This window comes from Papio anubis, chromosome 3 (genome assembly GCF_008728515.1).
Source record: "Papio anubis isolate 15944 chromosome 3, Panubis1.0, whole genome shotgun sequence".
NCBI lineage: Eukaryota > Metazoa > Chordata > Mammalia > Primates > Cercopithecidae > Papio > Papio anubis.
Genome location: NC_044978.1, coordinates 4,619,869 through 4,633,894, shown reverse-complemented (window position 1 = coordinate 4,633,894; position 14,026 = coordinate 4,619,869). Strand labels below are relative to the sequence as shown.

Here is a 14,026-nt window from a genome sequence, read left to right as displayed (position 1 = left end):
CATTTTTTAAAAAAATGGATACAAGATACAAACAAATATAAAATAATTTTGATCTATTTTGTCCTGCTTACTTAATGGGCTGTATTGGCCGAGAGTGGATCTGGCTCGTCTGGACAGTGGTGATGAGCTGAGATAGCCCATATTGCGATGATAGTCCATCAGTTGTTCTGAGCGTTTCATACCTACTGTTGGTTTCACAGCCTCAAGCCTTTTCAATAAAGCCTTCAATAAAGACAGTCAATTTGAAAGCCAAGGTTAAACAGCAATCATTTTTAACAAAGCAATACATTCTAGAGCGTGACACTCACTTTCTTTCCTTTTTTAAGAGATAAGATCTTACTCTGTCACCCAGGTTGGCCTGGAACTCCTGGGCTTAAGGGATCCTCCCATCTCAATCTCTTAAGTAGCTGGGATTACAGGCGAGACCCACCACATCCGGCCAAAAGATTTTAAATCATTCCTGACATACCATGTGAAAAACATATTTCAGATAATTTAATTTCATAAAAATCCAAGCGTTTTTGCCTATCCCACAGCTCACCAAACCACTATGATATAACAGTTCATCCAGGGGTGTCCAACAGAGAGAATACAGTCACGGGTTGTTAGTTTCTGTTTCTGGTTGGGCCAGTAAAGCCCCTTCCTCATCTCTCTTTCCTGCGTATCGCTAGAGACAGAAACTAAAAACCATGGCTTCAGGTTGCTAAAAGCCTAAAACAGAACAACAAACAACAAAATCAGGTGGGTTAGACAAGCTTGCTAGAGGACTGATTCTTTTGTGCCAGGTTAGTCTTAGGAAAGGTGCTGTAAGTTGAAATAAAATACATTAAACCTGATTTTCTCATAGACATGACGTAATGGGAGTTATAATGCTAAGAACCTAGTGTTAAAACCTAGGACTGACCACACACATATGGAAGCTACCACAGATTCTCCACATGCATGTTGTAGAGCAGTGCCTTTCACCGTTTCCTTTGCAGTAGTGCCTCAAGGGCTGGTAGGCCACTGGGGAAAGGCCAGCAGGGAGGGCCCTTGGGTCTTCCCCTGCTAATTTCTACTAGCCCAGCTATGCTTTCTGCATTGTCTGTTTTATATACTAAAGATTCTAGGCCGGGCGCGGTGGCTCAAGCCTGTAATCCCAGCACTCTGGGAGGCCGAGACGGGCGGATCACGAGGTCAGGAGATCGAGACCATCCTGGCTAACATGGTGAAACCCCGTCTCTACTAAAAAATAAAAAAACAACAACAACAACAAAAAACACTAGCTGGGCGAGGTGGCGGGCCCCTGTAGTCCCAGCTACTCTGGAGGCTGAGGCAGGAGAATGGCGGGAACCCGGGAGGCGGAGCTGGCAGTGAGCTGAGATCCGGCCACTGCACTCCAGCCTGGGTGACAGAGCGAGACTCCCTCTCAAAAAAAAAAAAAAAAAAAAAAAGATTCTGCATAACATTTAATTTGGAGAAAAAAAGCTTTTACTGTTAAGAACTCTGAAAACCAATTAGTAAAGAATATAAAGTTCTAAAAAAAGATATGTAGGCTGGGCACAGTGGCTCATGCCTGTAGTCCCAGCACTTTGGGAGGCCAAGGTGGGTGGATGACCTGCCTCATTGAGCTCAGGACTTCCAGACTGGACAACATGGTGAAACCCTGTCTCCATTTTAATAATATTTTAATTAAAAAAAAAGGATATATAAACCAATTGGCCAAGGCAATACAGTATCCAATAACATGGTAATTTTTTACAATTCAGTAACAGAGACTAATGTATAATGTTCTAAATTTTGTTTATAATTATTTCTTAAAAGGTGAAAGAGTTTATTCTGTTGGCTTTTCATAGGCATTGTTGAGCAAGAAATACTGAGGTAGACCAAACCGCTTGGGGAATTGATCCATGATTGTATTTTGTTATTTTCTTTATTGATTCAAACTTTCTCTGAAGGAAGCTAATCTTATTTGCAAAGGGAGTACTGACCTGCACTAAGTTTCACATTAAAAAATCAGACTCATGAATTCAGTCATAGGACAAGTTTTCTCTGTACAATCTTTTTTGCTTTCTTCCTTTTATTGTGGTAAAATGAAACCACATTTTAAGCACTTCTAAGCGTACGGTTCTGTGGCATTCTGTACGTTCACACAACTCTTCTTCCACTTGGTGTTCGATCAGTTTCACCCCTGCCCTTCTGCGCTGAGTTCCTGAGCAGCAATTCCAAAGCAGGAAGAGACGGTGGAAGAATAAGCCAAGATACTCAGGGGAAGGGCCGTTTAGAAAAGGGAGAGGAGGTTGTTATAGAAACAAAAGGAGGCTTGGAGGCAAACGGCAGAGGTGCGAAACACATGCAGAACTGGACACAACAACCGAGAACATCTTTACTGCCTGCCTGCATGCTGCTCCTTCTGTGTGAAGTGCCCCTCCCTAGTTTTTAGCCTTCAAAAGCTAGAAAAGAGTCACCTACTCAAATTACCCAACTAGTATTAGTGGTTCCCTTTGCTGAGCTGAGTTTTGATTTGAACGTGATTCCACCTGACTGTAAAGTCCACGGTCTTCTATCATATCCTCTTTCTTGCATTGTGGACAGAGAAGCTGTGTGATTCCGGTGTCCAAACCTCCTGAAATTGTATCTTCTCTACCTGCAGTTTATAACTGTACTGGAACTTCCTGGGGTCACATCTTCAGTGTCTTTCACTAGCAGAGTGCATCTGCCGTTCTGTCTGATTATCCTATTAACCACGCACTGCGCTGTGCAGGGTAGAAAGGACAAGACAGAAGACCTGGTATTTTCAGTTATCTTTCAATTTTGCTTTTTTGCTGGTAGAAGTCTCAATGTCTATTAAACTCCTAATGTCCTAAGTTTGTTTATTTGGTTGGATGAGTATTTTTTCTTTTACAAATTTTAAGATAATTACAATACTTATTCATCAGATATAAAACAATATAGATGTGATCAAAGTCAACTTTGAAATACTTGTACAATAATGCAAAAAGTAAACCCATTCTGGAGTCTGATACATCAATTATCAAGTTTACAAGCAGAAACTTAGGGAAATAAGAGAGAAATGATTCGGCTCATGTACCCAAATCACACGGAACAATACCATGTGTCCATCTGAGTGTTACATGAATATAACAAGCTAAACAAAAGCTAAAGGATTTGAGAAATAACTCTTGTCTATAGAAATAATGTCAAAATACAAAGTGTTGATTACCCTAAATTTTAAGGTGTAAACCAACCTTGTCCGACCTGTGGCCTGCAGGCTGCATGCGGCTCAGGATGGCTTTGAATGCGGCCCAGCACAAATTCATAAACTTTCTTAAAACATTATGAGATTTATTTTTTTGGCAATTTCTTTTTTTAGCTCATCAGCTATGGTTAGCGTATTTTATGTATGGCCCTAGACAATTTTTTTTCTTCCAATGTGGCCGAGGGAAGCCAAAAGAGTGGACACCCTGGTGTAAGCCCCAAAATCAAAAGTGTATGCATTTTAATTTAGTCATCAATTTAGAACTCTTACGTAAAACTTAAAAAACAATAGTTCAGGTTGGGTGCAGTGGCTCACATCTGTGGTCCCAGCATTTTGGGAGGCCAAGGCAGGAGGATTGTCTGAGCCCAGGAGTTCAAGACCTCCCTAGGCAACATGGCGAGACCCCGTCCCTTCCAAAAAATACAAAAATTAGCCGGGCATGGTTGTACATGCCTGTGATCCAAGCTACCCAAGAGGCAGAGGAGAACGGCTTGAGTCCAGGAGGTCGAGGCTGCAGTGAGTCATGATCACACCACTAGACTCCAGCCTGGGTGACAGAGCAAGACCTTATTTAAAAAAAAAAAAAAAAAAAATTCAAAATGCTGTAACAATTCTAATACACTGATAATAAATGTAAGGTATATAGTCAGAAAGATTTGGGCTTAACACTTGGCTCTGCCACTGATTGTGTCCTTGATCAAATTCCATGACAGGGAGATTAATAATGAAATAACCTCAGAGTTAGTTTTTAGTAATTAAGTGATATAATGCATCTAAAGTGCTTAAAATAGTGCCTAGTATCTAGCAAAAACTTATTAAGGCTGGGCGTGGTGGCTCACCCCATAATCCCAATACTTTGCAAGGCTGAGGCAGGCAGATTACTTGAGGTCAGGAGTTCGAGACCAGCCGGGCCAATACAGTGAAACCCCATCTCTACTAAAAATAGAAAAAAAATTAGCCCAGTGTGGTGGCAGGCGTCTACAGTTCCAGCTACTCAGGAGGCTGAGGCATGAGAATCACTTGAATCCAGAAGGTGGAGGTTGCAGTGAGCCGAGACTGTGCCACTGCACTCCAGCCTGGGTGACAGAGTGAGACTCCTTCTCAGAAAAAAAAAAAAAAGAACTTATTAAAATTAGTGATATTGTTAATATTGCTGTATTTTCTAGTTGTTTGACATGCAACAACAGTATTATCTTCCAGCTAAGTTTTAAAGTACATGATAGTTAGGGGAGTATTTTATATTCCTTCTTTTTTTTTTTGAGACAGAGTTTCGCTCTGTCGCCCAGGCTGGGGTGCAGTGGCCGGATCTCAGCTTACTGCAAGCTCCGCCTCCCGGGTTTATGCCATTCTGCCTCAGCCTCCCGAGTAGCTGGGACTACAGGCATCCGCCACCTCGCCCGGCTAGTTTTTTTTTGTATTTTTTAGTAGACAGGGTTTCACCGTGTTAGCCAGGATAGTCTTGATCTCCTGACCTCGTGATCCACCCGTCTCGGCCTTATATTCCTTCTTTACATTGCTCCTAACAGACATTAAATATTTAATGGATTAAAAACCAATAAGAATGGTAATGTATGGTTTACAAAATCTTAGAACTGCCACTCAAATCAGGTTCTAATAATGAATCCCAAAAGAGTTCGTCCGCATTTTTTGTTTTAGAAACTGCATTTTTTGGCTGGGTGCGGTGGCTCACGCCTGCGATCCCAGCACTTTGGGAGGCTGAGGCAGGCAGATCATCTGAGGTCAGGAGTTTGAGACCAGCCTGGCCAACATGGCGAAATCCCATCTCTACTAAAAATGCAAAAATTAGTGGGGCATTGTACAAAAATACAAAAATTAGTGGGCACCTGTAATCCCAGCTACTCGGGAGGCTGAGGCAGGAGAATTGCTTGAACCCAGGAGCTGGAGATTGCAGTGAGCCGAGATTGTGCCACTGTACTCCAGCCTGGGCAACAAGAGCAAGACTCTGTCTCAAAAAAAAAAAAAAAAAAAAAAAAAGTGCAATTTTGGGTAATTATATATATTAAGGTAAATAACTTGAAGTTTTGATATATGTATACATGTTGAAATGATCACCCTTGAGCTACTCACACATCCATCATCTCACAGGGTTACCATTTTTATCTACATGTGTGGTGAGAACCCATAAGATCTAGTCTCTTAGCAAATGTCACGTACCCGAGACACAAAGTTCCAGTCGTGCCAGATGAGTAAGTTCTGGAGATCTAATGTACGGCATGTTGACTATAGTTAACAATACTGCATTATATACCTATTGATATGGTCTGACTCTGTGTCCCCACCCAAATCTCATCCCGAATTGGAATCCCCACGTGTGGAGGGGGGACCTGGTGGGAGGTGGCTGGATCATGGGGGTGGTTTCCCTATGCTGTTCTCGTGATAGTGACGGAGTTCTCACGAGATCCGAGGCTTAAAAGCGGTAGTTTCCCCTGTGCTCCCTCTCTGTCCTGCCACCATGGAAGACGTGCCTTGCTTCTGCTTTGCCTTCCAGCATGATTCTAAGTTTCCTGAGACTTCTCCAACCTTGCAGAACTGTCAGTCAATTAAACCTCTTTCGTTTATAAATTACCCAGTCTCAGGTAGTATCTTTATAGCAGTAGGAAAATGAACAAATACACTTGTCCAAATATTTATTTTATAACCAGAATTATTCTCTTCAGAAAAAAAATTAACCTAGCCCATCTTTTGATGTTTAAACAAATTTAAACAAATAAATAATGTCTTAATGATTTCTGCAGCCATTGGCAGACGAGAGTTGCTTTAGTGTTTCTAGAATGATGAAGCAAAGACCTTGTAAGGACACTAAAAAGTAACAACTGTCCCCCACACAGGGAGAATCAAGACAACTGTTCTCTACATTTCAACAGCGGGAGCCACAGAGTTATCATTAGCTGGCTTTCTTCAATGGAAGGAGATAACAGACCCTACCCAGAAAAGAAGGACACCCAAATAAAGTACACTATACATTATTTCAAGATCTTAGAACAAAAGTACTGGTAATCAGCAGACTGATATTCATAGTAGGTATGAGACTTGCTATAAATCTTCATTTTTGTGACAATTTATCACAATCTCCCTTTAATTATTCTGTATAAGAGTTCTGAAGTTACTCCTATAGGCCAGGCACAGTGGCTCACACCTGTAATCCTTGCACTTTGGGAAGCTGAGGCGCATGGATCACTTGAGGTCAGGAGCTTGAGACTAGCCTGGCTAACATGGCAATACCATCTCCACTAAAAATACAAAAATTAGCTGGGTGTGGTGGCGTAAGCCTGTAGTCCCAGCTACTCAGGAGGCTGAGGCAGGGGAATCACTTGAACCCAGGAGGTGGAGGTTGCAAGGAGCCAAGATCACATCACTGCACTCCAGCCTGGGTGACAGAGTGAGATCATCTAAATAAATAAATAAATAAAATAAAGTTACTCCTGTATACCAGCAGATAAAGCACAGAAGAGGAGAATTTTATTATTTATCTATTTATTTATTGAGACGGAGTTTTGCTCTTGTTGCCCAGGCGAATATCTTGGCTCACTGCAACCTCTGCCTCCCGGGTTCAAGTGATTCTCCTGCCTCAGCCTCCTGAGTAAGTGGGATTACAGGAGCCCTGGGATTACAGGCGCCCACTACCACACCCGGCTAATTTTTTGGATTTTTAGTAGAGATGGGTTTCACCGTGTTGCCCAGGCTAGTCTCGAATTCCTGACCTCAGGTGATCCACCGGCCCCGGCCTATTTTTCATTGAATGTTTTTAAGAACTGCCTTAGGCCAGGTGTGGTGGCTCACGCCTGTAACCCCAGCACTTTGAGATGCTGAGGCCAGTAGTTCACCAGAGGTCAGGAGTTTGAGAACAGCCTGGCCAACACGGTGAAACCGTGTCTCTACTAAAAATACAAAAATTAGCCAGGGGTGGTGGCACATGCCTGTGATCTCAGCTACTCAGGGCGCTGAGGCAGGAGAATAGCTTGAACTCGCAAGGCAGAGGTTGTAGTGAGCCAAGATTGTGCCACTGTACTCCAGCCTGGGTGACAAAGCGAGACCTTGTCTCAAAAAAAAAAAAAAAAAAAAAAGAACTGCCTTAAGTTTCTAAATTCATACATGCCTTTTATTTTTAAAATAAAATAAAACACAAGAACTCCTAACTGGAAAAATTATGCTAACAGCTGCAGAAATCTTTAATACATTATTTTTTGTTCGTTTAAATTTTTGTACATGAAAAGATGGGGTAGACTATATTGCCTATTTATTTTCGTTTCTCTGAATTTAAAATTTGCTAATAAGCTAGGCGGGGTGTCACATGCTTATAAGTCCCAGCTACTCAGGAGGCTGAGCTGGGAGGATCACTTAAGCCCAGGAGTTCAGCCTGGGTAACACAGCAAGACCTCATCTCCAAAAGCCAACAAAAAACTTCCCCCAAAACAAGACCAACAAAATAACTAAGGACTATTTTATTTACATACATAATCTTAGAAAGTAAAAAAAAAAGAAAGTAAGTTAACTCCATTTAGTTAACTTTAGGCTCCAACCCTGATACTGCATTCCTCTAGGAATCTTACTTCCTCCATAACTTTGCTTGAATTACTTCTCTCCCCTCAACATTCTTTCACACCTGAGGAAACTGACACGCATTCAAAAGAATGAAATAATCTCACTTCTTCTTAGAGGGTAAAGTGAAACCATAAACCAAGTATCTTTAAACACCTCTCCTTCTGTTAAGATTGTTCTTGTGCTCTTTCGGAAAAAAGTTCAAATGAAAAGAAAGAGATATGGTTCAACAAGAGTCTTTCTTTTTTTTTTTGAGATAGGGTCTTGCTCTGTCACCCAGGCTGAAGGATCACTTGAACGCAGGAGGTGGAGGTGGAGTGATCACGGCTCTCTGCAGCCTTGACCTCCCAGGACCAAGCGATCCTCCTCCTGAGCTTCCGGAGCAGCTGGGATTACAGCCATGCGCCACCACGCCTGGCTAATTTTTTATTTTTTGTAGAGATGGAATCTCACAATGTTGACCATGCTGGTCTTGAACTTCTGGGCTCAGGCAACCCTCCCGCCCTGGCCTCCCAAAAATGCTGGGATTACAGGTGTAAGCCACTGTACCTGGCAAAAAATAATATTTCAGAATTCATGAATTAAAACATTACTCCCCTTTTTACAAGTAATAAAATTCTAATATTATTTAAATTATAATGATCATTGAGGCTCTCTACTGATAAAGTTATCTACTGGATAAAAACATTGTCTATTGGATAAAATTTTCATTTCTCTGAATTTAAAATCTGCTAATAAGCTAGGCTAATAAGCTAGAATAATTTTTATTCCCTTAATTTTTGTTTGGATGCAATGTTTAATGAGAGGAAGGATAATATCTACCTATTGAAACAAATAATGATGATCTTGAACCTCATCAGAAGGACAGATGAACAGTATGCTTTTAACTGTAGAGCACAGAAGTCAGTTTCATACAATCGTTGCCTTCCTTCTCTACCTTTTCTGCACAACGCTACTTCTTTGTCTGGGATTATTTCCATCTAAATAGCCTCTGAATTGCTAACACACTGAGGTAAGAGTGCCAGAACAGAAATGCTTCAGTCATCATGTCTGTTAGCCACCTGAATTGTTCTCTGTCACTGGAGATAAGAGCAAATGAAGGAATATAAATCATAAAAAATATAAAGGAATGAATTCTGTTTTGCAGTATATCTAACACAGAAATAACTACAAAAGTGTGTCTGTGTGTGCTGAACACATGCATGTATATTTTAAATATTAACAGTTTAGCAAACAGATTAAAAAGTTTATCAGCCTGGGTGCAGTAGCTCACGCCTGTAATCCTAGCATTTTAGGAGGCTAAGGTGGAAGGATTGCCTGAGGTCAGAAGTCTGAGACCAGTCTGGGCAACAAAGTGAGATCTCATCTCTACCAAAAAAAAAAAAAAAAAAGTATCAGCTCACACTCAAAGAGCGAATGTGGCTCTTTTTTTTTTTAAGGTTAAGTATGAGAAGGCCTGAAGTATGGTTAAGACCATACTTCTGGTCAGGAAGGTAATATTTAAGACTGTCAAATGGGCTCAATATAAATAATTATATTTATATTACAGGCATGAGTCATCAGGCCTGGACTAATAGGATTTTTTAAATAGAAAAATAATCAAAGTCAATGGGTGCAGTGGCTCATGCCTGTAATCACAGCACTTTGGGAGGAATAAGAGGGAGGATCATGTAGTCAGGAGATTGAGACCATCCTGGCTAACACGGTGAAACCCCATCTCTACTAAAAATACAAAAAATTAGCCAGGTGTGGTGGCTCATGCACCTGCAGTCCCAGCTACTCAGGAGGCTGAGGCAGGAGAATCGCTTGAACCTGGGAGGCAGAGGTTGCAGTGAGCCGAGATCGCGCCACTGCACTCCAGCCTGGCAACGAGTGAGACTCCACCTCTAAAAAAAAAAAAAAAAAAAAAAAAAAGTAAACCCAGGTTCCTTAAAAAGCTAAACAGAAAATTACCATATGACCCAGGAATTCTACTCTATGTGTACACCCTAAGGAACTAAAAGCAGGGACATGAACAGATAGTTGCCAACATTCACTTCAGTATTATTCACTGTAGCTTAGGTCTACACCTACAATGGAATAGTATTCAGCCATAAAAAGGAATTAGGTTCTGATACATGCTACAATATAGATGAAATGTGAAAACATTTTAAGTGAAATAAACCAGATACGGTTCTACTCATATGAAATATTTAGAAGAGCCAAATTCGTAGAGACAGAAAGTAGACTAGACGCCCTCAGAGGATGAGCGGGTGGGGAAAGGAGAGCTGTTTAATAAGCACAGCATCTGTATGAAGTGATGAAAATGCTTTAGAAATAGATGGTAGTGACGGTTGCCCAACACTGTGGATATGCTTAATGCCACTGAATTATACACTTAAAAATTGTTAAAATGGAAAATTTTAAGTTATATATACATTACTACAACTTAATAATATACCAAAAACCATTGAATGTGCACACTTTAAATGGGTAATAGTCTGTGAATTATCTCAATAAAGCTGGTTAATAAAAAAGGTAACCCCAAAGCTAGGCAACCTGGATTTGCACCTGGGCTCTGACACCTGCTAGCTGTGTGACCCTGAGTAAGTTCCTGTGCCCCACCCAGTGTCTCTTTTACTCTTCTGTAACTACAGTAACTGTAAGATTGCTATCAGGATTTGCCTGAAACGCCTGACACTTGTAAAATAGTATGCACAATGTAACTGTTGATTAAATGAGATCAGCCCAGAGACAGGTGCGAGAGTGAGAACAAAGGAAGTAATCCCAAATGTTTGTGACATATGGGAATTTCAAATTTCCATGAAACATGAACGAATCTTGAATATTGCGAAGGTAGTATGTGGAACGCTATCATCTATCTCAGCTCCCACTGACCTCATTTCACCTAGCTTAGTTATCTGTTCCTTGCCATGTGCAGGGTAATCCTCTTGAAGGGTTCAAGACTACTAGTTTTTATAAATGGTAATCCTAGCTTCCCAAATCTTGGGGTTAGTATGGTAATAAAGAAATGTACAAAGGAGTTGTTACAAGTTTAGGGAAGCATATGGTTACGTAGGAAAACACTGGTAATGACACATAAGGAGGGTTAATTTTGAAAATGGTCTTAATAATTTTAATAGCTTTCTAATTATTTTAGCTCTGAGTTTATGTGTTCATTAAGGGTCTAATTCTAGTTTAAGAGACTACCCGGGTTTAAAATCTTGGCTCAGCAGCATACTTAGTAGCTCTGTGCTAAATATTTAACCTGTCTGAGCTCAGTTTTTTCGTCGTAAGATGTGGATAAAAATAGTTACCTACTTCAGAGAATTGTTGTCAGGATTCAATAAGTTATTACGTGGAAGATACTCAGAAAAGAGTGCCTAGTGTTTAGTAAAAGCTCAGTAAATATCAGCAATTATTATAAACTAAATCTTATGAAGAAAATATGCTATAATAATTTTAAATGTGAAGATTTTCAACAGTTCCCATTTTTATTTTCTTAGAATATCAAACTATATGATTTATACCAATCAATGTTTCATACATTTAAGTAGCAGACTAACAATTTGGCCTATTGGAGATACACTGATCCTTTAAAATAAGTGATACACAATTTATTTTAGCTTTCCGGGACACAATAAAGTAAAAGAGATTTCACTGGTGACTGAATACTTCACAGAAGAAACACTGTATCTGACCCTTGGATACCACTTCCTGTTCCACTGTAGTGATTTAACTGATCTAGGCAAATAAATAATGGAACTTTCAGTATTTTCCTTTAATGGTCTCTTTCTCTCTCTCTTTTTTGTTTTTTTTCTTTTTTTCTTTTTTTGAGATGGAGTCTGGCTCTGTTGCCCAGGCTGGAGTCCAGTGGTAGAATCTCGGCTCCCTGTAACCTACGCCAGCCGGGTTCAGATGCTCCTCCCACCTCAGCCTCCCAAGTATCTGGGATCACGGGTGTGTGCCACCATGCCCAGTTAATTTCTGCATTTTTGGTAGAGCTGGGGTTTTGCCAGATTGCACAATCTGGTCTCAAACTCCTTGCCTTAAGCAAGCTGCTCACCTCAGCCTCCCAGAGTGCTAGAATTATAGCTGTGACCCACTGCATCTAGCCAGTGGTCTCTTAATATATAGTTTCCTGGATAAAAATACATATTGTATCTTCCAGACTTACAGCACATCATATGTTTCATACCACACATACTGTACCTGCTTTTATGTAATGAAGTTTGAATATTTGGCTGTATTTAGGTTTCCTGTAAGCTGGACGTACAAACCAGTGCAAACACATTTTCTTTGATGACTATTTTAGTTACTTACCAAGTTTTCTCTCTCAATCCTTTGTTGTTCCCTCTGTCTGTTGAGAGCACTGTGATATAACTTTGGGGGATGATCAGTTGATCTAGGAATTGTACTTTTGCTTCCTGGCTTTTCCGCCTGTCTTGACAGTTCTTTCAAAAGCCTCTGATTTTCCCGATCGATCTGTCTCACCTCTTCTCTTGTGAAAGAGTAGTTTTTCCCAGGTGCTACTGAAGGTTGATCAACGTGATGCTTTTGTGGTCCTTTTTTATCTAATTGCAGAAAAGCTACAGAAAAGAACAAAAAAAAAGAGAAAATGGTCAAACAAAGTAAGTATGCGGTACATGCTTTTTCTTCCTCCTCCCCTTTCTTTTGAGACGGAGTTTCCCTCTTGTTGCCCAGGCTGGAGGGCAATGGCGCAATCTCAGCTCACTGCAACCTCCCCCTCCTGGGTTCAAACGATTCTCCTGCCTCAGCCTCCAGAGTAGCTGGGATTACAGGCATCTGCCACCACGCCTGGCTAATTTTTGTATTTTTAGTAAGGATGGGGTTTTACCATGTTGGCCAGGCTGGTCTTGAACTCCTGACCTCAGGTGAACCATCCACCTCAGCCTCCCAAAGTGCTGGGATTACAGGCGTGAGCCACTGTGCCTGGCCCGGTGGTACATGCTTTAACCCTTAAAAATATGTATTCATACATGAAAAAGTATGTATGAAATAATACTAATGACATCTGGATTACAACTTTGTCAGAAAAAATTAGACGTAGCTTAGTATTTTATGCTCACCAGGTTCCTTTTGTAGAGCAAGACTTCTAGATTAATTTATCTATAAGCCCTTTAAAATTCAATTCTAAAGGAAATTAATAGTAAGCTATTTTTCTCTAATGGTTTTTGTCTTTTTTTTTTTTTTTGAGACAGGGTCTTGCTCTGTCCCTCAGCCTCCTGAGTAGCTGGGATTATAGGCATCCGCCACCAAGCCCGGCTAATTTTTGTATTTTTAGTAGAGATGGGAGCTTCATCATGTTGGCCAGACTGGTCTTGAACTCCTGACCTCAGGTGATCCACCCACCTCGACCCCGCAAAGTGCTGGGATTACAGACATGAGCCACTGTACCAGGCTGAAGGGTGGGTTTTGATCAAAGGGGGGCATGAAGCACATTTTCTAGGATGATGGAAATGTTCTCTGTTTTATATTAGTTACTGCTGCTCTGCTAACACATCACCACAAAACTTAGTTGTGTGAAGCAGCAGCCTGCAAAGACTCAAAGGCCAGGATCAAAGTGCCTAACCATGGCACAGGAAATGAGGTGCTCCTGGAACAAACTTAGTACCAGCTTCGGGACCTGCTTTGGGACCTGGTGGCCAGCAGAGCTGCAAGGGCCTAGAGAAGGCTGTTGATGAAGTCTCAGACGATGAAATGGCAAAATGTTTAGCAACACTGTGCTTGTGTTGTTAAGGGAAATGGAAAAACTAACAACTGCACTGGTAGATCTGGCCGAGCAGAGCTCCAAGCAGAACGCTGAAGGTACCAGTGGTCTACTTTACCCACAATAAGAACGGACAAAGAGAAGTGAACTAAAAAAATAATAAAAAGAACTGGCCAGTTTTCAAACAAAATTTACAAAGAATATAAAAGAGCCAAGACTTACAGGGTTTAAAAGTAAAACTGTGCCTCATCCCTAGCCTTTCCCAGGAGATTCTCAAAGAGCTGTAGCTAAGAAACCACACCTGAGGAATCTCAGCTGCTGCTGGACCTGATTTACATCCCAGATCTCCAGGTAGGGGAATCTGTGGAAAGGGCGAATGCATTTTTGCATATGGGAAGAATGTTAATAAATCTGTGGCCAGAAGTTGGACTGAAGATATTTTAAAATATAAAATATTTAAATTAAGGATTATTATAATTTACAGTATTTGACACTCCTCCCATTAAGAAGTAGGGGTT

General features: G+C 40.8%; 1 protein-coding gene across 5 annotated transcripts in view; it reads right to left on the bottom strand.

Moving 5' to 3' along the window:
• CFAP97 (cilia and flagella associated protein 97) overlaps positions 1-14,026 on the bottom strand; it is a 47,036-nt gene that overhangs the window by 4,422 nt on the left and 28,588 nt on the right. For 4 of the 5 annotated variants that reach the window (XM_009207970.4, XM_017959260.2, XM_017959261.3 and 1 more), the window contains exons 3-4: positions 12,101-12,366; positions 72-222 (exon numbers count right to left, since the gene is read on the bottom strand). In XM_009207970.4, the coding sequence (XP_009206234.3) occupies positions 72-222; positions 12,101-12,366 (417 nt within the window). The remainder of the gene's footprint in view (positions 1-71; positions 223-12,100; positions 12,367-14,026) is intronic. The other variant, XM_017959263.3, reaches the window with a different exon arrangement.